This window comes from Rissa tridactyla, chromosome 3 (genome assembly GCF_028500815.1).
Source record: "Rissa tridactyla isolate bRisTri1 chromosome 3, bRisTri1.patW.cur.20221130, whole genome shotgun sequence".
Classification (NCBI taxonomy): Eukaryota; Metazoa; Chordata; class Aves; order Charadriiformes; family Laridae; genus Rissa; species Rissa tridactyla.
In genome coordinates, this window is record NC_071468.1 from 66,055,332 (window position 1) to 66,081,504 (window position 26,173).

Genomic DNA, 26,173 nt, shown 5'->3' on the forward strand with positions numbered 1-26,173 from the left:
TCATTGCCAGTTCAACAGCTTTAACCCTTTGGCTCCTTATCTTTCAGGTCAGAGAACCATAATGTCTTCTGAAGGAAATGGTTACAACTGAAAAACGGCTTTGCCTGTCACATCACCTTTTCTGATGCTGGTTATTTTCTTTTGACTAGCTAGTGATTAATGTTAAGAAGCAACATGAGTTATTTTATATACATTAATAACATTAGTTATTTGCATTACGTGACAGACTTTAGGCACCTGCTCTGGTCTGTCATGTCAACTTCAGCCATCTCCAGGAATCTTTTTTCGTAGTCAAGAAGAAAAAAATACTACACTATAAAAAACAAAACTACCATAATCCCCAGTGCACTGGGCTTTAGTTACAAAAATCTCAGTGATGCAAGTTCTCATTGCTGTTTTCACCTCTTTGCGGGACAGATTAGGTTTTTATATATTTTAATATATTTTTACAGTAAACTTCAGTGATTCTATACAGAAAAGCTATTTAAAGTCCACAGCTGTCTGCAGGCAGGTGGACGGACTACCTTTTTGTGAGAAAATCTGCCTTCCTCCAGAGCAGATAAGTATAAAACCTCAAGAAAATACATGTCCTTCAATCTTAAATTCTCCTTTGACTGAGAATACTAAGTAACCAAAACTCTATCTGACATCATTTATTTAAGATCTGTAACTACATATTATTCATAATATCCCTGATTCTGATATCACATGCAGGTGCATTGATACTGTGTGGGCTTGATCAGCCAGCCAGCCCAGTTTCAAAACTTCCAAACCACATAAAACCAGCAAAACTCCAGCTCGCATCATCTATCTTACTGTTTAAGCCCTTCTTTATAGCTACCTAATGTCAAGAAAAGCCCCACCTTACAAATTGTATAAATCACAAATTGTATAAATCACTGTGCAGGCTTTATCTACAACATAAATAACCTAGGATGCAATAAAAATTCTGTAGAAATTGCAATTTCCTGTCATTCCCAAGTATTGTAGCCAAAGCTTACAGTCAAAGGCATTAGCTCTATCCCTCTGTCCTTCTACAGCTGCTATAATTTATACAGCTTTTTTCTCTTGATTAGCACATGTTGTAATAAAACATCATGATGTCAGCTTATTCTCTAAGGTAAGTCAGTGAGTGAGCTCTTACACTTATAACTTTTCACCGTTGTGTCTCTGAAAGTATTACAGAGGAAATTTACTCTTTCTTATTCTTTCTATAGAAAACATACATCATTGTATCAGTCTGCTGTGAACTGTGCCCTCCAATACTTCAGTCTCAATCACCCACTGCTTCCCGCAATGTTGCAGAAACCACTATAAGAAACTCCCACAAATATGTATTTCTGTTGATTTACATGCTATAATAGGCAAGAACTTTATGCGCTTCTTTTCCAACTGAGAATTTGGTTTTCAACAAAGGAAAATGTCTGAAAAGTTATGTGCTTTTTTTGATTTTTTTGCTGCTGGTGATGAAATATTAAAAAGATCCCAGCTCTGGTGGAACTTTTTAATCTTTTCAAAGCAAAATCAGAAAAAAGCCTGCCCACAATTAACTGGTTTTCATTTGGGACATGCACTTTCATAGTAAGCTAGAAAAGCAGATCTTCAAATATGATGAAGTAAAAATAATCTTTGTCGAAATGGACATTTGTTTCACTGACTTTAAGCCTTCTTAGGGTTAGATTTGTGATCCTTCACTCAGATCGTGAAAATCAGTAGAAAATATGGAGTAAAACTTTCTGAAATACTAACATTCTGGCAGCATATATTTGATTAAAATAATTTCCCCATATTTGTACTGATAAAATAAGAAATCATGTACTCATCAATAACAGTTCTCTTCAGACAGAAAAATCAGTATAAAAGATATTTCCTCAGGGCAAGTTAGAAAAAGTGTCAAATTATAGGGGGAATTAAGCCCATGAACGTCCACTATTTTATTGACCTTGAAAACTCAAACAATTTATTCCAGAGCCACATACCTTTGAACTCTCAGAGGTTCATTCAGCTATTATTACATTTTTTAGAAATTATATAATGTAACAGAGAGCAAATAATCAGAACATGCAGAAATATGCATTAGCACAAACTGTCTTGCAGAGTTGTACAAAGGTTTGTTAGTAGTAAAAAGATCGTGATATTCATAGAAAAGCTTAAAGCTTCTGATTTTGGAAATCATGTCCACCTTTTCCTCAGGAATTGTCAGGCAAGACAGAGCACTGTCCTGACAACTTATCCCTTTTCCAGAACAGGCTTAATGGAACCAGCTTACCAGCAGCTCTATTCTATATCTTTTGTGTCTCTAACAGATGGTCATTCACATTTTTTTGAACAATATTTTAAGATAGTTGAAACTTAAAAGATATTAAAGACACTTTTTCAGTCATAAGGGCCTTAAGTCACATGATATCCACCAGTCCTTAACCAGGATTCCTGATGAATGAACCACATTTTCAATATGTTATATTATATATTTAGGAATAGTACAGATATTTGATAACTTACAGGCTTATTAACAGTGTATGCAGTCCACAGTGGCATCCAGATATCATAGCTGTATCCACTCACGTACTGATGATGCGAAAGGAGGCAATAGACATTTTTCTTCTGAAGAACTTTGGGTCTCCCATATGGCAAATGATACGAGTTTGCCTTCTTTACTAGAATTTAAGCAATAATTATTGATTCATTCTTCTATAACATTTTGGATGGCACAGAGGTTTAAGAGAGCAGAGAAAAATGTAAATTAAAACATTAATAAATACAAATAAAATCAACAATAAACATGGACATGCATTTCCTTAAGCTCTTAGCTTCTGAGTGGAATAACAATGTAGAAAATAGTTTTCACGTTATGTTTAACATACATAAGTCAATGTAATGTATCAGACTTGCAAATTCTTGTTTCTTTGCAGTTTCATAGCAATAAAAATCTTTTGAACTTGTCTTGCCAGTGGAGTGAAATGTACATCTTATTTGGCTAGGAAGCATCACAATTCTTCCTAAAATTTTCAGAAATCCCGTATAAAAGCGTACAGAAATATCTATGGGAATTTTTGATCAGAGAAAGGAGAAATTATGGTTACAAGGTGGGCACTCTGAGTTATGGCATACAGCCTAGAAGTGCTCAGGCGTTATCCAAAGACTACTGAAACCTGTATGTTTTTTTCCAAGATTTTAATGGGATTCAAATCCAGTTCCTATGCATAAATGTTGCTATAACAGTATCAATTAGCATTTTTTTAAAGAAATGCAAATAAAAATGAAAAAAATTATGCTTCTGACTTGGCTGTCCTACTTGACTTTAAATTGTAACTCATATTGCAAAAATTCCCACTGAAACCAATAATATAAAATCTAAACCAGGCACAGGTTTAAAAATATTGCTGTCCTTTTCATTAATTGCTACTTACTGTCTTCTGTGGTGAGATTTAACCTCTGATTTAGTGCTAAAACATCTGGTGTCTGTAAAATATAAGAGAATCATTCACAATGAATCCATAGTTTAGAAAAACCAATTAAAAGAGAACACACTTGACAAAGACGATTAAAAGATCCCAGAAGCCACTGCTTACATTATTGCACGAGCATCCCAGATCATCTGCGGGAATCAGATGGGAAACTGGACATGAAGAAGGAGATGAGTCTTCTGTTGCATGTGAAGGATTATAAAAAGGTTTTTTTAAGAGGTGATTCAAACTGCCATGTGTTCCATTGTTTGGTGCTGGTGTAATATGCAGCAAATCTGTTGAAACATTTGAAATTTGTAAACATATTTTAAAGCTATGTTAAGACTTAAGTGGCACTTTAAAAAGTCATTATCTTTCAAATTCTATGCCTTTCCTATGCATTCATTCTAAATATAGAAGAAATAGCTTATTCAGTTATCTAAATGATTATGGTAACGCCTGCCATCACCTTTCGATTTTCTAGGTATGAAGGTTCATTGCTATTAAGAAGGTTCTCTGCATTAAGATTTGGTAATGATGTATTTGAGTACTTTTGATTCAGTTTTATACATGGCCATAACATTCATAAGATTAGATGATTTAATGCCAAGTACAAATATGATTGCAAATGCAACATATTGTGAAGTGTACTAGCCTATTGCATTTTTGTGTGATGCTTTAATCCATATTTTCCGAGGCATATACTTCCTAATTGCTCACTGCTGGGACTGCAATGGTCCATCTTAAGTTATGCGCAAGAGCGGTAACTCTCTACAAGTTTCTTATCCCAAAATTATTCCACAGGCATCATTTCAACAGCAAGCCCACATGGCAGGAGAGCTTCTCTCTGATTCTTCGCTGGACTCCTTCTGCAATCAGAAACAACCTTCAAAGCAGAACAATTTCTGGCAGTTAATTTTTAGCACTGTACAGGAGGCAAAAGAGCACGGCTTCAGTGTTTTGTATGAAAAACCTAGCTTCTGCATGAATTCACTGAATATTTAGTTACTCAGCTCTTACAACAATGGTATTTGAAAAAACTGTTGGTTTATCATCTAAAGTACTGGATTGTTTCTACTCACCACACATAAGGTTGTAAACCTCAATGTTTTCAAAAGCATCCACTTCTGTTTTCTCTTTAAAGCTTGGGCCATATGCTAAGAATATAGCCTAGATTGTAATAAAACAAGAGTTGTTATCTAAAGGAATCCAAATTCAAAAAAAATTCAGTTGCCTTTTACAGAAACAGGGACACTGAACAAAATACAGTCTTTTCACAGTTAATATACAGGATTGTTCTGGTAAAGAACACAAAGTTTGCCCATTGTATATAATTTGAAGAAAAATGCAAAACGTAAGTTCATTTCTCAGGATACCTTAAACTATATAATGAATAAGGTTGGGGCCGGGGGTGTTCTTTAATATTTTGATGCATACTTACGAAAATTATTGTTTGCTATGTTTCAAATGCACACCTTTTTATGTTTTCATTGCAATAGGCAGTAACAATGCAATTTCAACAAATGCAGAGTCATGACACTACCTAAAGGCCAATATTGAGCTAGAAATATAAGCACTGGGGAGTTGGGGTTGGTTTGTTTATTTTAATTCATGTTGCATTCTCAGAAATCTTTGGGTCACTTAAGCCTATAGCCGTGGCTAAAGCAAGAGCAGGGAACTGTGGAGACCCATCCCAAGCTCAACAGAGACCTGCATCAGTACTTATAAGGCTCCTGAGCTGCCTGCCATAAGATACAGGAAACACGACTAAACAGGACAATGATCTGTTCTAAAATAATATCCTTATGTTCCTATAAGTAGAAAAGGAATTTTTAATTTATTTTAAAAAGACATTAGGACATTTTGCTCCTTTACAAAGAAAAAAAATTTCCTCGGTTGTTGTGTCGCCAGCATAAAGTTATCTATGATTAAGGTTAGCACAGTAACCAGAATTTACCTCTTCTTTCCATACAAACATTCAGCACCATTCTGATCAAAATATTGACATAGGGTTTTAATATAGTTGTGAAGATCTGGAAGAATCTGATTCTTAGGCACAGGACATGGGACTAGTAGTGGTGTACTAGACCTTACTTAAAGGTTCACATCACAGAAAGTACATGAAAAACCAAAAGCTCAAGACCTCAAAATATTTTCACTGTAACCAGAAGTGAAAATGAGATGAAACTGCAATACAGGCTCTACTAACATACAGGTTATACTAATGACTTTTTTTCTCTGATGATATGATTAAGTCTTGTAAGATAAGCAGAGACAATGATATTTAGTTTATTTGAGCACACAGGCTTTTAGATGCTCAACTGAACTCCCAGAGCCTATGGAGTTTTTTCAGTCATTGCTTCAGTAGAAGAATGAAAGTATGAAAGAATTCAGTGTCCCATAGCTAATCATGGTATGCTTGGTCTACTGTAGTCTATCTGGCTCCATGCAGTTAAGATAAACCCTGACAAGTTTTCCCACAGAGTCCCAAGGAAGTGGGCCTTGTACACATCAATGAAAAACAATGCGAATATGTGGACCCAGTATGTGTTCACAGTTTACATGTCTGGGTGACATGGAAGAAAAAGCATACTGCAAAAACTATCAAATATTCTATATTCTGGTGGTTCACCTAGTACATTGTGTTTTTCTATGTAAGAACATATAACATATATAACACTTTAATAGAAATCATCTTACCTCCATACTTTTAAATTCGTTATTATAGCCATGGTTACCCCTATCACAAGCTGTGTAACGTGTGTCCCTAAGGAGAAACCATCATATAGTGTAAATAAAAATGGTGCAAATAGAACCACTTAATAACAGTTACCCTGACTCACTGGGCTCTGGATGATGTCTTAAGAACTGACTCTGGCATAACATTGTAGTACTTTTTGCTCATCCAGTGTTCACTTTGGTGAAGATCTCTCTCTCCTGTAACAGAGATTGCTATGGATAGAAATACATTATCCTAGGTAGCTACTGAGTGTACAGTCAATCTGTTTTAAAAATAAATGGAAAAAATAGCTATTTTTGAACTAAGGCCTTCACCTATCTACAAGTTTCAGGACAAGTGTTTCAGAATAGGTGTAATCTGCTTAGGAAGAATGCCTCAGTTATATTCTTTGGTATCTGCATTTTAATAGAAAGCTTATAATGGGAGAACTCTGCTGTTAGCGTCTGTAGAACAATATAAATAAGACTGCAAGGAATTTTGCCTTACGAGACAAGGGCGTTTTCACCATGGATTCTAAAGGGTGAAGGAGAGATGTGAATGTCTGTGATTATAGAATTAATAACACGTCAGAATAGTCTGGGTTATAATGACTAACACTTGTTTTAATTTACCCGTTGCTGAGATACATGGAAAGATAGAGATAGTCATCCCATACTGATTCAATGCACTGCTGTCAAGCAAATGTATCCTGTTTTCAGAGGCACAAGAACAGTTGAGCACAGTTTAAGAAAGGCTGAATATGAGATTTTTCAGTGGGCATTTCTTTTTATATGTCCAGGACAATTATTTGGTTGCATCAAAATAAACAATCAAGTCATATGCTGATAGGGCATTTTCTACTATTTGAATAGTCTTGAAATTCTAAGTTGGCTTGTGCTTCCCCTTCTACAATGCTGTAGCTCAGTAAATACAGCATTGCTAGTAACACCACAGGCTTTATATTGAGTTTTCAAAGCCTCAGGACTAAGGCTTGTCTGAATTGCTTTTGACTTGCTTAGAGATATTTTTTTATTGATTAGCTCTTATTGCAATTTTTTGTAATGACGAGGCAGTTAAGACTAATTTTTTATCTTATCAGTTTATCTTTTCATGGCAAATACATAGGTTTTTTATACATATAGCACTAACAATTAGTTATTCTGTAGAATTGAAACCCCCAAGGCTAGAAACAACCCACCGATGGTAAATTAAGGAAATGCAGATCTGGAACTGAGCAAAACCAGACTTAGAGGGAAGGAAGAGAACAAAGAACAAATATCTAACACATGTAGAATGCACCATATCTAGTGAACTGAGATGTAATGTTAACTAGCAGGCCAGTGAAGAACAAGCAAGCTGTAGTGTCAGCATACATATAGGAGGGACCCCATAATGAGGAAGAGAAACATCAACATCACGCTCCTCCTAATGAAGGACTCAATGCTGATTACTGGCTGTATCCACACATGCACCAGGCTGAAGATGTCAACCTTAGGACCCAGAAGGGCAGTAGACTGTAACAGCAAGAAAAGGACTAGAAAGGCTTTGTATAATGATTTTAAGTGCCTTTTTTGGGTTTGGTTTGTTTTTTTGTTGTCTTTTTTTGGGGGGAAGGTGCTTAGACTTTTTCTGTCTAGTAGTATTCATTTCTTTATTTTCTTTTTTCTTCCTTTTTTTTTTCTGTAAACATTTGATCTAGAGTAATGATGAGTCTTTTATTAGACTGTTAAGATTTGAATTGTACTAATAATACATTCTTGGTTTTACATATAAGGATAATTTGCTTTTTATACATATAAGATTTTAAACGTAACAAACATGGAAACGTAACAAGTCTGAAGCAAAACAGGAAACGAGGCATCAGTGAAGGAAATGAAAAGGATGAGAATGGGATGAAGAAAGATAACAGTCACACAAATTATATTACCTCACAGCTAGCCACTGTCGATCCACCAAAAGATGAACTTTATCAATACGAATGTTGTTAGCATAGTGGAATCGTTTTGGCAAGTCAGGTGTAAGATAAGGCTTGAAGTGCTGAGGGGATCTTTTGCACTGTGAAGAGGAGAGAGCCCAGTCACGAGTTTTGCTCAGCATCAAAAATAAACCCATCATTCAAAATTACCACAAACACCTTAGTGACGCGAATGTAAGCACAAAGCACGTTATTCACAGATAGCTTCTTGGATAACCTGCAGATCTCATTTTTGGCCCAAGAAGCAATGGCTTTTTTTGGAACTGTTTGAAAATATACTGGTATAACATGTATAGCAAGTTCACAACTACTGTGGTAAAAGTACTCCTAAGGCTGAAAGACATTTAGTAGCAATGTTTAGTCTATACGTTCATACTAACATCACTGGCATCTAGTATGTAAGATTACACTCTGTAAGAGAAAGTTCCCTGGCAGTTTATTTCTGCCATCTTCTACTACTTTAGCATTCAATAAATAACAATGGAAAGCAAGTATACGTAACATAGCACAGTCTAGGGTTTTAGTTGCAAGACTCATGTCATGTAAACATCCAGTGTTCAGTTGTTAGCTAAAGGCCTTAGCTTTTACATACACATTTAATGTGTTAATTTAACTGTTACTAGGCATGCCATGAATGAGTCCAGCGTTGAGAGGCTAATGGCAACCATATGACATACTGCAAAGATTTAATTACATGTAGCCATCAAAAGCCGTTCCAGCTGTCTGTAAGCATCATGGCAATGTTTCAGAAGTGTTGCTCCTGATCCGGAATCCAGCAGGAATCCTGATCAGAATCCAGAACATCTAAAATGCTGAGGGAAGAGCTGCTAGGAAGCTGGGAAAGCCAGAGAACCTGTTTTACCACACAGGCAGTACAAACTATACCATGCTTGGCGTCTGCTCTGACATCTTCACCTCTAAGTACTAGGACTGTATACTCTGCACAGAATGACATTAACATGTGAAATGAAAGTAAGTGTGCCTAGACAGTCATCAAAGAAACACAGTGGAATACAGGAACATGAAAAATAAGGATTCAGTGGGATTGCTAGCCCAGGAGAGGAGATCATTCTACAAATGATAGTCTAATTAAAGGGAAAAAAAGAGGAAATCAACATATAATATGACTTTATGTCTATTGATGAGCAATTAATACACAACACACAACTCCCTTCTCTGCCTCAAACCCTCATTCTAAGAACTTGAAAGGGACAAAATATACAAACTCTAACTATGAATAATAGAAAAGGAAAGAGGAAATATCCTGATAACAGGCTATTCCTATCAGGCAAAGACGTCACATCTGTGTAAATATTAGCAGCTACAGTTTCAACTGCAGTTGAGAACATGCAAATTTTGCTATTCCCCTCACACTAATGCTCCTTCATATGACAGGCTCCACATTGTACAAAGCGGTAGGGGATGTAGCACTGAAAAAGCTCCTTCTGCTATTCCCAAACATTGATATTATACTCCTACATCTGCTTTGGATGCTGGGGAATAAAGGACGTGTTCTTATGTATTTAGAATCAAGAAAAAATTTAACAGGAACTGTCACTGACCGTTGGTCTTCAGTGCTACTACTACAAGCAAAAAGGCAAAAGCTGCATGGAATATCGCATAACTGAACCGTTCAACAGGTTTAAGTAAGACCTCTAGTGGTCATTTATCAGAAATGTACCCAGCTGAGACAGCCCAGCATTTTTCCAAGCTGAGAGCATTTATTGTAAAAGTACCAGAACATCTGTCTACTGTTTGGACTAGGACTAGTCACGGAACAGAAAACAAACTGGCAATGAAGAAAAGAAGGGAAAATTATGACAATACATAGACAGCATGCAGTTTAAGTTCCCCACAGCATTCTCCTGGAGCAACTGGCTGCTCATGGCTTGAAGGGGCATACTCTTTGCTGAGTAAAAAAATGTCTGGATGGCCAGACCCAAAGAGTGGTGGTGAATGGTGTTAAATCCAGTCAGTAACAAGTGGTGCTCCCCAGGGCTCAGTATTGGGGAGAGTTCTGTTTAACATCTTTATCAACAACCTGGATGAGGAGATTGAGAGCACCCTCAGTAAGTTTGAAGACAACACCAAGTTGGGCAGGATTGTTGATCTGTCTGAGGGTAGGAAGGCTCTACAGAAGAACCTGGACAGGCTGGGTAGATGGGCCGAGGCCAATTGTATGATGTACAACAAGGCCAAGTGCCAGGTCCTGCACTTGGGTCACAACAATCCCATGCAGCACTACAGGCTTGGGAAGAGTGGCTGGAAAGCTGCCCGGCAGAAAAAAACCTGGGGTTGTTGATCGACAGCCAGCTGAATATGAGCCAGCAGTGTGCCCAGCTGGCCAAGACGGCCAACAGCATCCTGGCTTGTACCAGAAATACAAGAATACAAGAAAGACATTGAGCTGCTGGAGCGTGTCCAAAGAAGGTCAATGAAGCTGGTGAAGGGTCTAGAGCACAAGTCTTATGAGGAGCGGCTGAGGGAGCTGGGGTTGTTCAGCCTGGAGAAAAGGAGGCTGAGGGGAGACCTTGTCACTCTCTACAACTACCTGAAAGGAGGCTGCAGTCACTGAGGTGGGTGTCAGTCACTTCTCCCAAGTAACAAGTGATAGGACAGGAGGAAATGGCCTCAAGTTGTGCCAGGGGAGGTTTAGACTGGATATTAGGAAAAATTTCTTCACTGCAAGGGCTGTCAATTATTGGAACAGGTGCTCAGCATGGTGGTTGGGTCACCATTCCTGGAGGTATTTAAAAAATATTGGTAGATCTGGTGCTTAGGGACATGGTTTAGCAGTGGACTTGGCAGTACCAGGTCAATGGTTGGACTTGATGATCTTAAAGGTCTTCTCTAAACTAAGTGATTCAATGATTGTATGATTCTATAAATATTTAACTCACTGTAAATTATAAATGCAAAGAAATAGAAAAAGGCAACTTTCCTACAAGCATTCTAGTTTGTCCGCCACGTTCATCCCACATGTATTAATGTATATCCTGAACACTAAAAAAAAAAAAAAAGACAGTGATTTATCTATCTATAAAAGTATCAGGAAAAACAAGCACTGTCACACCACCTTTCAGTAAAAGAAATAGACTCCCTCAGGGATTTCTTAAGTCAGAGGTTGTTCGTGGATCATGTCTAATAGCTCTTACAGGCCTGTCCTCCATTAATTTATATTTCCAGACTCTACAACACCCTGTGGCAATGTGCTCCACAATGTCATTATCTGTTGTGCAGAAAAGTTGCTTTAACCTCACCTGGGTACAGCACTTGTGGTCCAGAGCTAACAGATGCCTACTTTGTAAAGCATCTCTGTGTTGTATTCTGTTCTATAATGAAGATATACCCTACTTTCTCCATGTAAAATCAGTCACTTTTCTTTCAAAGTGAAGTACAGAAAACTCTTTTGCTCTGAACAGAGATCCCTCACAGCAAACCTTTGTGGACCATCTTTGAACAACTTCCAGAACTCCCACCTATGGTACACTGGAGTGAGTACACTATTTAAACTGGCACTGTAGTCTCAGTTTTTCAAAAAATGTGCTTTTTGATCAGATTCCTATTAAGAGGAACTATGAGGAAAAAATATGAAAATATTTACTCACTGTGAGGTTTTTAACGATCCCTTCTGAGTCAACTGTTAAAAAGAAAAGATGAATTAACATACATTCAAACAGCTAACGGTCCAAAGCCTCATCAGAAAAATTTTAGCATGCTTTTTGTCTGTAAAATTGGATTTCTTTATTAGCCTGTGAAGATTATGGTAACCATAACCTTCCACAGGCAGGAATGTTATGTTTCCAAGGGTAACTGTCTGTAAGTGTGGTAATCTCTGGAAGTACCTAGCATTTAGGGTACATCAAGACAGACTGTAGAAACTGCCATGGTGATGACTGCCTACAGCTGAAGCTGACACATCATCAGAACCAAATTTTCTTCTCCCACTTAACCTCTGTTTGAAGTATAACCTTTTTACATTGAACTGGACCTGAAGCACTTGTCTTGTATTCCACTTACAGCAGCAGTCACAGAGAAAAATCCAGACTGCCTTAGTGACTTTAGCCTTTTGACATTGGCTTTCTATGAAACAAATCTTAGCACTTTAAAGAAGGAAAATTCCTTCAGAAAAAGTAAGGCCATTAGAGGAAATGAGTCAACAATTATATTGAGATTAAGACATATACAAAACGTCGTTATTCTCTCCTCTCCTTATTACTCTGCTCCTGTCTGACTTAAGACTGTCTTCTACTTAAACCGAGGAAAGTCTGCTTTATGTTGTATAAGTATTGTCCCTACAAATATAAATATAATTAGAAAAGATAAATAAAAAGTAGATGGGATCCCAGCTTTTATTTCAGATCTGCAAGAATTATGCCTTTTAGAATACTTTATGAATTCTACAAACTCACTAAATAGAGCATTTCCATGGATTTACCCCTCTCCATTCTTTTCCCTGATACATAAAGTTTTGTGATGGTTTTGGTTTTTTTCAGTCTGGTAGCACGGTATCTCTTTTGAGTCAGAGTCAGCTCATATGGTTTCAATTTTGTGTTCTTTTGTGATACTAGCTAAAGGGCTCAACCAAGGCTTGGATCCCGCTGTTCTAAGATTCAGATTCTGTAACTCTGTACATGCAATTGGAAATAGTCATTGCTTCAAAAAGCCTGACTCTGCCAATGTTGCACAAGAAATCTGTGAAAAGCGATGTACTTACGAAAGACCTGAAGTTCCAGTTCAAAACAACAAAAGTATCTTTACTTCATCTTTCCACATGACAAGAAAATGCAAATCAGAGTCTGCAACAAGCGTGTCTAACCTTTAATTTCATCTAAAGGTTTTTAAGCTAGGTTAAGTGAGACAGAAAGCTGTTCAGTTGCTGATTACTACTGATTATCCATCGTCCCTATTTATTTATTTATTTCGTGTTACACTGATTGTGCAATCCCAGGACTGGTCCACACTTACAGGTAAAATAGTCCTGCGGAACATTTTTTGCTCGAATGCGAGCTGCAGGCCCAGCATATATGTAGAAATGAATCTGGTTGAAGTAATTCGTCATATATTCTAATTGTTTGCAATAGGTCATCTCCATCCCTAAAGGACAACATAGAAACAATTATTTTTTATATACAATATATGGCAAGGAAGATAAAGTGAATTATAAAACAGATTAAAACTAGAAAGCACACAGATTACATGGAGGAAGAAAACAATGACTCAGTTAAATTTGGATTGAAAAAAGAACTATATACATTACCGTGATCAGCTAAAACAATGAGGTTTACACATTTGTGCAGGTTTCTTTGTTTAAGTCCATCCATTAGCATCCCTAGTGCTTGATCTGCTACCTGCAAGGCTTTGATTACCTGTGAGATAAAGCAGTTTCATAAGAATTTTTCTTTCTTTAAAATTTGTTTATTGAAAGACAAAAATTAACACATTCAGATGAAATTTGTTCCCCACTCCTAAATGTATATAAAATATCAGATTTATAACATTAAATACAATTGTTGTTGTAGTATGAACATGGTCATTGTATTAACAAAAAGCAGCATTTCAAAAATATTTACAAACATGTAACATCCAAGAAGTCATGGTGCCCTTCTTTCATATATACAATCCCTTTAAACTTCCTACAGAAAACCACAGACCACCACTTAAGTAATACAGGAGGAATCCAGCACAACCCACTCTGCAGACATTCACAGAGGACGGCTCTTCCCTAACTGACTTAGAGTTTTCCTGTAAGTCCTACAGCAAGGAAAATACCCAATGGAGTCTGAGGACTCCACGTCAGAGCACTTGCACCTTTCTTGTTCCCCTAACTCTGCTGTAGTCTCTTGAATGTCTTGCATGGACAATGTTCACATATACAATTACACATACAGTAATGTATGTGCAAAGAGAAATGGAATTCCCTTTCCAACTAGAGACCCTAAAACTATCCTACAAAGATCAGTTTTTCTGTCCTTATCCACTACAACAAGGCCTTTTCCTGAAGACCGTCTTCAAAATATATTAAACAAGACCATCCCAGGTAGGAGCTGATATGGTAAGTCCTAACCTCCTTAAAGACTGAACTTTATCCCTGCGTGTAAGTAAAGATGTAATATTTTTGGATTACAAATTAACAAACATTTGAAGTACAGTGTTAGGAATAAATAAAAGACAGTTCTGAGAATTTGCCAGGTCACACGCTTCCAAATATCAGTTGCCAATAAAATTAGAGTTCAGTCTAAATAGAACCATTAATATTATTGGACTAGTAGATTTAGATTAGGTATCAGGAAGAAATTCTTTACTGTGAGGGTGGTGAGGCACTGGAACAGGTTGCCCAGGCAAGCTGTGGAGGCCCCACCCCTGGAAGTGTTCAAGGCCAGGTTGGATGGGGCTTTGAGCAGCCTGGTCTAGTGGGAGGTGTCCCTGCCCATGGCAGGGGGGTTGGAACTGGATGATCGTTAAGGTCCCTTCTAACCTAAACCATTGTATAATTCTATGATTCTATTTCTGATAGCATGATGTGAAATGATTTTCTGTCAGTCTGTTTGGTTTGCAGCTCTTTTCATTCACACACAGTGTTGGAATCATAACAATGGGCTCAACCACAAGCAAGAGTTCTTAATAAAAACTCATAAAATAGTCAAATTCATTTTTGATCTACTCCCCTTTCCAAGTTCATAAGTTGGTTAAGTTCATATTACAGCACCATTTTTAGTGCAATTTAGTCTAAGAAAAACACAAAAACTACTTACACCACCACTAACTGGTCCAAATGAGTGTCCAGAAGAATCTGGTTCTTCAATATATAAAGTGTAGAAATCAGGCCTTGAGTTAGAAATAAATAAGAATGGAATATTATGAGAATTCGGAGGCAGCGTTTCAAAAGAACACTTTCATTAAAAAAATAAATATTAAATGAAACTTAAAGTGGAATGATAAATAACGTCTTTAAACCTTAATAAAAGTCCACACAGCAAATATAATCATTCAACTCCTCAGAGTTTTGTAATTAATCAACATGGACTATTTGAAGTAACAATTTCAGAACCAGTATCCAGTGTCTTTAATTGATATCCAGAAATCACTCTGAGAAACTTCAAGATCTCAGACAGCAGAGAAAGCTGTTCCATTTTGAGATGTAAGTGGAACTACCACCTAAAGGATCTCTTCCCCTGAGTAAGCAGTGAAGCTCTACAGAGCATCTCCTAACTACAAATATGTTAGGAATTTCTTAACTAATTATCATACAAAATATTTCACTTGTTTACATGTCACAAAGTTGAGCACCACAATCAGTACTGACCTATACTTTTCATCCTGAATTACTGCCTGCAATTACTTTTGGATATTTAACCTTTCTTGTGAAATATCTTTCATATAAAACCTTTCATCCATACACTTAGAACAGAAATTGAATGTTCCATGTTTCTAGGCTATGCACCAAGAAAAAAGACACAACAGTAAAAAGAAAGCTCATATAACAGTATATACCATTCAGATATACGTGCAGTTTTTCATCTTTTGTATCTACAGCCTTATCCTGAAAATGATTAGCTATATTTATAGAACAGGCTTAAGTTCAGCAAATTATCATTTGAGATGGTGAGGAAGATTTCATGTTTCACAAACACCAACAGAAATTTCAATTGCTAAGCATTAAAACCTTTCTAAGCCATAGTGTCACAAACCAGCTAGAAATTACTGTTACCTCTCAGATTTGCTATAATCAAGCCATTTCAATATTCCTGAAATTCTCTCTTCATATGTAACTGAACTGAAAAAAAAACCAAACAGATGTTAACAAGCCTCTTCTGACAAGATCTTCTAATTCCAAGATACAGAACAAGTGTCCACCCTCTAGTCATATAGTAAAGTCATAGATTTGGGTTTTAAGAATGATGCATCTTAACTAAGTACCAGCAACCAGTTTTGTTATTCTCATTTTTGATGGACTGTAACTCACTTTTAATGGTAAATTAGACATATCCTGATTTTGCAAACAAAAATATGTTATATTGGTGGGAGTACCTCTACATTTATAATTAAATATATGTAAAAAAGAGATTTCAAGTTCAGGACATAAACCTGAAGTATAAGTCAGAATAATTTTTTTTCTTTACAGCATGTATAAACCTTGGACTTTCATATTTTAAAAGCAAGTAATGTCCCCAGCAAAATCTTTGTGAGGTCATGCTTTGTCTCCTATGATGGAATTCACCCATTAATAGCTTTGCTTTCCCCCAAAGTCAAGCACAAGTTTTATGTTCGTTACCTACAGTACCCAGGTGTTTTCTGAGTACTAATGCTATACATCACTGCAAATCCTTGTTATCTATAGAGACTTACAGTTATATACTTGCTGTAGATTATCTTTGTAAGTGTGAAGAATCATGGCAGACTTACTGAGATAATGAAAATTTTGAAATAATTTACTAATATCAATGCCTTCCATAAGAAAAAAAAACACTATGAAAATAATTGCTATATTTTCACGTGTCACCTGAGAATTAACTAGACAAAACTTACAGAACTATGAATCAGCAGCACTGTGCACATTATCACACATGCAAGCAAGAGGGAATTGACATAGACCCCATCTTTCTCAGTAGCCTCCCTATCCAGCATCCTCTCTTCAAGTAGTTTTTTTTCTTTCTATAACCTCTTGCCATGGCTTTCAAGTTCGTGATCTTAGGGTCTAGGTTATCTGAAAGCTTATTCTCAAGTACAAGTATTTTTAAAGGGCTATATAGTATGCGTAGATTTTATGTGTGGAAATATGGTAATCATTGGTATAGCTTAGCTGTGTCTACTAATCAGTTATAGGATGCTTTCCTAGTGTGAGATCGGTGGTTTGCGGTTTGCTGAAACTTTCAAAACTGTCTAGGAGAGCAGAATATATAGTACCCTTTGACTTTCTCTTTGGGAATCCCCTAAATGGTTTTGAAAATGTCAATTATTATTGGTAGTTGCATGGCAAAGCCAGGACGATGTGACATGGCACTTATCTCTCAGACTGTTTCTTAAAAATCTTGTAGTTTAAAAATCTTATATTTCATTTTCTTCAGCTGTCTTATAGCAACTGAGATTTTTGAAGTAATTTACAGAAATTTACTACAAGTTCTATAAAAACTTACCTGTTGAATACAGCGTACAAGGTGGGGTATGTTCCATTAATTGCAACATCAGAGCCTGGCCAAAAGAACGTGCCTGCTTTCAAATTTTGGTACATTGCTGTCAGCCAGACCTATGGGTGAATATACAAAAAAATGATTTTGTGGCATTTACACCACTGGGGGACCTCAGATCACCGAAGTAAAAATACATAATTGGATCAGAAACATGGGCTGCAAGAATGCATTACTCTTTCTTCTTTCACACATCACGCGGTTGCCGAAAGCCCATATCTGATTTGAAGTTTGTTTTCTACATATACATTCCGAAAAAAACTTAGTAGCATGGAAGTCAGGGCGGTGCCATTTCCTGGGTATTCTCAGCATAGAAAAAAAATCATATAGGTATTTCCATAACTGGCAACTGGTAGTGATATTTTTTCCTGTGGCAATTGCCATTGGAATGGATCGTGAAGATGGAAGAACGATTCAAAGCTGCATCAGAGGTGTTCAGGCTTAACATTAGGAAACATTTCTTTACTGAGAGGGTGGTCAAACACTGGATCAGGCTTCCTAAAGAGGCAGTCGATGCCTCAAGCCTGTCAGTATTTAAGAGGCATTTGCACAATGCCCTTAACAACATGCTATAACTTTCAGTCAGCCATTAATTGGTCAGGCAGTTGGACTAAATGATTGCTGTAGGTCCCTTCCAACTGGAATATTCTATTCTATTCTAGATATGGATTCTAGTTATATGACTTTATTATAAGGGCAAATTTCTATTAATCTTAATGACTGCAGCTGTGGTTCTGTTACAAACCTGATGATATCCTTCATGAAACAATAACACCAAAACCCGGGTACTTGAGTATACTACAAACATGACTGCATAGACATATATATACACACACACACAAACATATAAATAAATATATTAATGTATATTAAGTAGATATACTATATACTACACATGCATTTTTTATATTTTTGTACCATTACTACAGCTTGATATTTCTAGTAAATGAATAGTATTAATAATAACTATAGGTACAATCAGGATGGAGTTTTTTTTAGCATTTTTTATTAAATGTGCCATACGTTACATGTAAGTGTTCATTTTGCTGGAAATTAAGCTCCTTGCTTTTATATGCCTGGACTTTGTAAGAGTATTTGTTAATGGATATAATTTGGAAGTAGATTTTCAGATTTCATTTTTTAGCTAGTTGTTAAAAGACCAAAAAAAATAATACCCCACCATAAAACCATATCAAAAATTTACTTTGGTTTCCTGTGGCAAGAGTTCCATTCCAATACTACCCAAAATATTTAAGACTTTTTTACTAACTGACACATTAAGTGAAATTTTTAAGTCTCAGAATTAACATTTTAGGGGTTCTTTTACTTTCATAAAAAGCAAACTGTTCTGTAGGCAGCCTATGATATGAAGCCTATAGGATATTTAGCATGTACTGCAAATGTATCACGCTGCTTTACATTTTATTCTCTTATTGCTTTATTTCATAATATGGCACATGAGCCACTCTAGACATAAAGGAATACCATGATGAGAAACAAACCTACTGGTTGCCCCTTCCACCATGAAGGTTCAAATTTTTCCGTCCCTGAAAGTGAGAAATGCTTGTTCAAGACTACATCGTATATGTTGTTATCAATAATACCATGAGATTCTGGATACAATCCCTGCAAAATGAAAATAAACAACGAAAAAAACATTAATCTTGAAATCGAATGCAGCCTAAACTATGTTGCAATGCATATTATTGCAGTGTTGCAATTATTTTTAGGGATGTTTTATCACAGAAACAGAACACACTTTCCTAACTCACACAGATCATCAGATTGCTGCCAATGAATTCAGCGTGCCTGTCAAGTTTCCTTGAGTTTTCCTATTTTCTCCCCAGCTCGCTTAAAACTTGATGTGCTATAGATTATAGATGACATATAGGTCATTCGTCTATATATCAGCTGCCAAACCTATCTTAACACACATGCTCATCAAATGGCTGTGTCCTCACCCATACTCACCCATATCCAACTACTCACCCATATCCAATATGCACCATATTCACGCAATATCCAACATCACTGGAATAACTGGTTCACAGGCCAGAATCAGACAGCATACATAAATAGCCACATAAATCATGCCTGCATGTACTATCTCAGCATCTCTCCCTCTTTCACTCCTTAGCTTGAGTTCCCATATCCCACAAAACAATTAGTTAATTCCTTGGCACCACAAATCATTCAGCTAATGAAAAGGAAAAATAGCAAATTCTCACTTACTGTGACAATAGTATAGTGGTTTGGAAAGGTTTTTGTGGGGTAAACAGCTCTCATGTATTTTGAATGTGTACCACATGTTTCTGCAACAGATCATGGAATTAATATAAATTTGCTTAATTGAAAATTAATTGAAAATTAACAGTCCTAAAAACAAAAAAAGAAAATCACCACAGTCAGTTGCTGTGGTATTAGAGGAGAAATGTGACTCCAAATCAAGACATATATATTCTGGTGTCTCCTTGTGAGCTAGTCCTACTGTCCCATTGCAGTCAATGAACCCTGGACACTCAGTTCTGTTCCCTAAAGCCTAGACACCTTAGGGCCATTTGAGACATCTTTAAAGATCTGCCTCGTCTTCAGATGTTGCTCCTACATCATGTCTACCAACCCAAATGGGCCTCACATACTTCTGAGACCCAAAATGACACTGGACACATATGTTTATGCAATGAGACTGAAGCCTCAAGTCAGCCCAGGCAAGATATTCTGCAGAGCTATCTGGTGATGAGGTGTATGGGAAGGACTCAGTTGCTTAAGTACTGGAGTCCAGTGCCATTTGAGATACCCTCAGCTATCCAAGACATCTGCATGAAAGTTGGCAGTTTTGATGCAAGATCACTGGGAGATCTATGCCTTCCTGACACAGCTGCTGAAAGCCACCTAGGATACAACACAGCACTCTGAAGCATACTAGAAACATAGGTTAAGGCAACAATTTGTCCTGTGGCACCCTCTGTCTGTCAGTGGAGCTGACTTGCTCTCTAGGTTCTTGCACTGCGCTGTACAGACTGTACTAATCATACATCTCACATGCAGGCATCTCTAAGAACATATCTAAATGTAGGTGCCCTGCTCTGGAGTGAATCCTATCCCAGGTGTCCTACCTTTATCTCCAAGCATTGCGTCACTTTTCAGCAATCTAAGGCACTTACCACGCCTAAACATCTGTAATACCTAAATCCACTGTAGTACCCAACTTATTTACCCACAAAGCAAAGATGTGAAGACTGGCAGATGCCTTAATGACATTTTTTAACCTAACTTATCTGGAGAAACAGTTCTGTATTAAGGTGTCATCAGATGATTACTTGACTCACACTCAAACACACTTTATTCTTTGATGTACAGCGTTTCAGTCAAAGAACAGAAACTGATTTTAACTAAACAACCTCAACTAAACAACGAAAGCCTGAAATTATTCTAAAAAACTGTTCTGGTGCAGTACAGAAAAAAGGACTTAAAGACTGTTTAAAGAAGGGCTGAATAACTGACAAATACATCAGAAACTCAGCATAATTTTGTTTGGATTTCTCTTGAACAGTAAAGGAGCTACATTCATTGTGTATATATGCTATAAGAACTAGCTTGATTAGCTCTACTGAAAATCCTAGGTTAATGGAGTTAAGAGAGGAAGTATTTTATGCTATAAATCAGCATTATGTTTTTTCTTTTGCAAAGAAAGGAATTTCCATTTCCTTTCTACTGTAGATTTCTGAGAAGTATAAGCACGAATGTGCATGAACAATTGTTATAACTGACCCCAAGTATGAGTAACGCCGAATTAGATCCGTTCTTGTTTGAAAGGATTTATTGGAAACATAGACGTAGCACAGTTTTCATGCCTTTTGTCTATTTGGCATTTCCTTTTCACCTGTTTCAAAAGACTAGAACTGAACACTGACTTCTGCATGCATGATTTCTTCACTGATTCAAGTTCCTTGCAATGTCAGAATGACGTCAAAGAATAAAATATTTGCACAAGAAGTCAAGTTTGCACACTGCTTCAAGGTCAGGTTTTCTGGATACCCTCAGTATTCACAAACAAAATTGTTAACTATTCAGTAAAATCCAGTACTTTGTAATATCCATGTGAAGTTTTCAAATAAGCACAGTAGAAAGAGAATATGATATATTCAGAACAGATACCAGTTCTGTCTATTTAGACTAATGCTGCCAAGAAGAAATGAATAAATATGCAGACATTTTGTCTAGGTACAAAGTATCTTGAGACCTGAGCTCTAAAATATTCCGGAAATTTTAATGAAGTGTGCACTAATCGGTCTCATTTTTTAGAGCCCTTTACAGCACAAGCTAAATATCTTCAACTTACTCTTTCTCACAATATTCAGAAATACTGGGAAACAGTTACTTGAACATTACTGCAATCATATAAATATATTAAATTATACCAATATGTAAATATAATAATATTCACTGACATACTTTTAAATATGTGGCTTCTCTTTAATATCTTAAAATATCTGACTTGGAAAAGTGCATCTTTGAGGAAAATTTCACAATAACCCTATGGATTTTCTCTTCATATTACCCTTTAATGATGATCTCCTTATCAGTTAGAATTTTTCAATGGAGTACAGAGAATATAGATAATATTTCTCTGGAACTCTTTTTCACTCTTAAACTATATTTAGAGGTATATTTAACTATTTATTTAATAAAAAACTTCTGACCAGTATTAGAGGCTGTGTTAAAAAAAAAATCATGTTTGCTGTGCACTCAAATACAAGAATTAATGTAGACCATTAGAATAATGACAATATACAACTAATGAGGGAGACCTGACTTGTTATTTTCTTATTGCTGAGCAACACATGCATGACAGTAGCAAAAGGAACTAGAGAGGCTGCATGCAGACTTTTAAAGAAAATAGTCAAAGTACTCTTGGTAACTTACTGAGTTTTTCAATATTTGGCAGCAAAGAACTCCAAGTTTGCAAGTATTCTGCTCTAAACCCATCCATTGAAAAAAGGATAAGTGGTGGCAGATCAAACCTACAAGAAAATATGAGTTTGTCATTGTAAAGGAGTTTGAAGAGTTAGTGACTTGTTAAGATTTTTAAAATATAAATTCTACTTTTAAAAGCAGGATCCAGAATTTCCATGTACTTCCCAGAATTAATATCACAGTGTGAGATAAACAAATAGTTCAATTTTGAGAGCAAATATAAACAATCCTCCTGAAAAAAAAAAACAAAACACTGGAGGAATAAAATGCAAGCTAGTCAGTATATACAGAACCCAGAAAAAGAAACTGGGTTTTGTTTATCTTTTAATTACAAATATTTAACTCCAAATACAAATGCTGCATACTAGCATCCAAATACAAGCCCAGAATATAGAACAGCCAAAGTACCTCTGTACATAGTAATGATGTGTTGAATTCTGTCTCTTGTTTCCTAAACCATCTTAAAAATCTTTCAGGGAAGCTGCACAAGGACTGTAAAGTACAGCAGTCACCCAGCAAGCAGTTAAGGTCAATCAGCCTCAGTGCTGGGAAACATAATCTCTTTGCAATGCCAGGTTTGTGCTAACCCCTTACCTTAATACATTTCCTTTGTGAAGACATTACTAAGCAGTCCCTGTTCTTTGTGGATTATATCTTTCAAGTTTCCCAGCTCACATGGAGAACACTTCTTTGCCTCAAGGTCCCTGACACACTGAACTCAAAGCTACAAAAGGAATGCAGCAGCTGCTGATGTGCTTAGGGTAAGACTTCATGTAAAAAAAAAAAAAAACCAAACAACAAACCAAGGATAAAAGCCTCAGATCTCAGTTCATACAGTAGGTATGATAAAATAGGTACAAACTGCAGCTGATCTCTAGGACAGTGTTTAAATTCTTGCTATAAAAAGTCTAACTAGGAGGTGCTAGCAGTGAAAATAAACTTCAAAGTTATTAAACGTGCTTTCTCTTAAAAGGAGAGAAAGGACTTAAAGGGACTCCTAAATAAAAATGTATTAGTAGTTATAAACTGCTGGTGCTATAACACGTTTTTTCATAACATCAAGTGACAAAATCATAGGATCAAGCAATCTAGTTCTGCAAATTCAGTCTTTTTTTGTTAACCATCATTATATATTCCACAGTCTCCTTAGAAGAAAGGAGACTATAAAGAAACATAAAAATTGTAAATGTACAATTAAATCTAAAATGTAGTTCGAAGTAGACTTCACTACACTTAGTATCTAAAAAAACCCCAACTATTTGTGGTTTATAGGAATGGTTCACTAGATAAGCCTGGAAAATATTTGGGGAAAAAATGATGGATAAAATGCAGTTACTGATAACTGACTCCAAACCATTTTTGGAGTAACGCCTTGAGTGATAACTATTAAAAAAAAGTTATATATTCACATCAGGCAGTAATCACTATCCCAGTTTGTTTCTCATTTACGGCGGTCTTTCTAAAACACAGAAGTACACTGGCATTAACAGTTTGTATAAAAGCTTCCTGATTTGAATCTGAAATTAAATGGAGCTTTATATAGAAATGCTGTTTACAGCACTTAAAGAAGGCCTCCTCCACTAGTTTCTAAGCTTTAGCCTATGAAACTGTTAACTCCGCAAGTTATTTGTTAACCTAAAAGTATATTTTTATATCAATGTTGAGAGGCAGGAACCCATGAAGAGGCCACAATACTAAATGTATTACTGTTATAATTAAACTAAATTGGCAGTAAAATAGATAGAATAATGGACAACATCACAAATACCATAACTGAACCAAAAAATAATCCATTTTTTCTTCGAGAACAACTTTTAAACTGTGTTTATGCCTAGCCTCTACCTATGATTATGCAATACTGCACAAATAGCAAAATATCTAGAGGTGGAAATCAGAATTACTATGTTTCAGCATTTGTAGATATTCAGCTATATTCATAGCTTCCTTTTTAACACACCTTTCAAGTAAAAAAAACAACTCTGCTACTTGGATAAAGAATTGCAATCATGGATTCTAACAGTTATTACAGCTTGCATAAGGTGATTTATCTGAATTATCACAGATACAACATGGTAACATAAAATGGACTATGAACAATTTGTGATATATGAACCTTGAGATAACTAAAAATTTTTCCAGGTCTTTGCAAACTGACTTTCAAACTGGACTTGAACTCCTGTACTCTGCTCTAAACTGTAAACGATAAATGAATGTGCAACAAAATGACAAAGGTTTTAGAAAGAAAAAACATTGATAGCCACAAACTACTTCTACAGAATATTCCTCAGGGCAGGAACCTTATTCTCAGTAAATATGAACACCACATGAAGACCTGCTTCATGCAGGATTATTTCTGACCATCACAATGATTTTGTTTGCTAAGAAGACAAAATTATTTTATCCTACCCGGCTGGACACTGAGGAGTTTCAAGTGATACACAAGGTTCTTCCACCCAAGGTATTTCACCTAAAAGGACAAAAGAAAATAGAATCATAGAATCATAGAATCATTTAGGTTGGAAAAGACCCTTGGGATCATCGAGTCCAACCATCAACTCCACTCTACAAATTTCTCCCTTACACCATATCCCTTAACACCACATCTAAATGAGTCTTAAACACATTCAGGGATGGTGACTCCACCACCTCCCTGGGCAGCCTATTCCAGTGTCTGACCACTCTTTCTGTGAAGAATTTTTTCCTAATGTCCAGCCTAAACCTACCCTGCTGCAGCTGGAACCCATTGCCTCTTGTTCTATTGCTAATTACCTGCGAGAAGAGACCAGCACCAACCTCTCTACAGTGTCCTTTCAAGTAGTTGTAGAGAGCGATGAGGTCTCCCCTCAGCCTCCTCTTCCTCAAACTAAACAGTCCCAGCTCCTTCAGTCACTCCTCATAGGACTTATTCTCGAGGCCCTTCACCGGCTTCGTTGCCCTCCTCTGCACTCGCTCCAGCACCTCGATATCTCTCTCGTATTGAGGTGCCCAAAACTGGACACAATACTCAAGGTGTGGCCTCACCAGTGCTGAGTACAGGGGGACAATCACCTCCCTCCTTCTGCTGGTCACACTATTTCTAATACAAGCCAGGATGCCATTGGCCCTCTTGGCCACCTGGGCACACTGCTGGCTCATGTTCAGCCGCTTGTCAATTAGAACACCCAGGTCCTTTTCTGCCAGGCAGCTCTCCAGCCACACTTCCCCAAGCCTGTAGCGATGCATGGGGTTGTTGTGGCCCAAGTGCAGGACCAGGCACTTGGCCTTGTTGAAGCTCATACCGTTAGCATTGGCCCATCGATCCAATCTATCCAAGTCTCTCTGTAGAGCCTCCCTATCCTCGTGTAGATCAACACTCCCGCTTAGCTTCGTGTCATCTGCAAACTTGCTGATGATACACTCTATGACCTTATCAAGATCATCAATAAAGATGTTAAACAGAAATGGCCCCAACACTGAGCCCCGAGGGACACCACTTGTGACCAGCTGACAGCTGGATTTAACTCCATTGACCACCACTCTTTGGGACTGCCTGTCCAGCCAGTGCTTGATCCAGCAGATCGTATGCTCATCCAGGCCATGAGCCGCCAGTTTTTCCATGCGAATTCTATGGGGGACAGTGTCAAATGCTTTTCAAAAGTCTAGGTAGACAATGTCCACAACCTCATCCAATAATCGGGTCATCTTGTCATAGAAGGAGATCAGGTTCGTCAGGCAGGACCTGCCTTCCATAAACCCATGCTGACTAGGCCTGATCCCCTGCTTGTCCATTATATGAGTTGTAATGGCACTCGAGATGATCTGCTCCATGACCTTCCCTGCTACCGAGGTCAGACTGACAGGCCTATAGTTTCCCAGATCCTCCTTTCTG

General features: G+C 36.9%; 1 protein-coding gene across 1 annotated transcript in view; it reads right to left on the minus strand.

Annotated features, from left to right (window-relative positions):
* The window catches only part of ENPP3 (ectonucleotide pyrophosphatase/phosphodiesterase 3), a 46,704-nt gene that overhangs the window by 8,976 nt on the left and 11,555 nt on the right, over positions 1 to 26,173 (minus strand). Inside the window, exons 5-20 of the mRNA XM_054196888.1 lie at positions 24,712 to 24,772; positions 22,255 to 22,352; positions 19,561 to 19,640; positions 18,835 to 18,954; positions 17,278 to 17,387; positions 15,852 to 15,917; positions 14,896 to 14,968; positions 13,401 to 13,509; positions 13,109 to 13,237; positions 11,749 to 11,780; positions 8,093 to 8,220; positions 6,147 to 6,213; positions 4,529 to 4,616; positions 3,573 to 3,742; positions 3,411 to 3,462; positions 2,503 to 2,657 (exon numbers count right to left, since the gene is read on the minus strand). Of these exons, the coding sequence (XP_054052863.1) occupies positions 2,503 to 2,657; positions 3,411 to 3,462; positions 3,573 to 3,742; positions 4,529 to 4,616; positions 6,147 to 6,213; positions 8,093 to 8,220; positions 11,749 to 11,780; positions 13,109 to 13,237; positions 13,401 to 13,509; positions 14,896 to 14,968; positions 15,852 to 15,917; positions 17,278 to 17,387; positions 18,835 to 18,954; positions 19,561 to 19,640; positions 22,255 to 22,352; positions 24,712 to 24,772 (1,538 nt within the window). The remainder of the gene's footprint in view (positions 1 to 2,502; positions 2,658 to 3,410; positions 3,463 to 3,572; positions 3,743 to 4,528; positions 4,617 to 6,146; positions 6,214 to 8,092; positions 8,221 to 11,748; positions 11,781 to 13,108; positions 13,238 to 13,400; positions 13,510 to 14,895; positions 14,969 to 15,851; positions 15,918 to 17,277; positions 17,388 to 18,834; positions 18,955 to 19,560; positions 19,641 to 22,254; positions 22,353 to 24,711; positions 24,773 to 26,173) is intronic.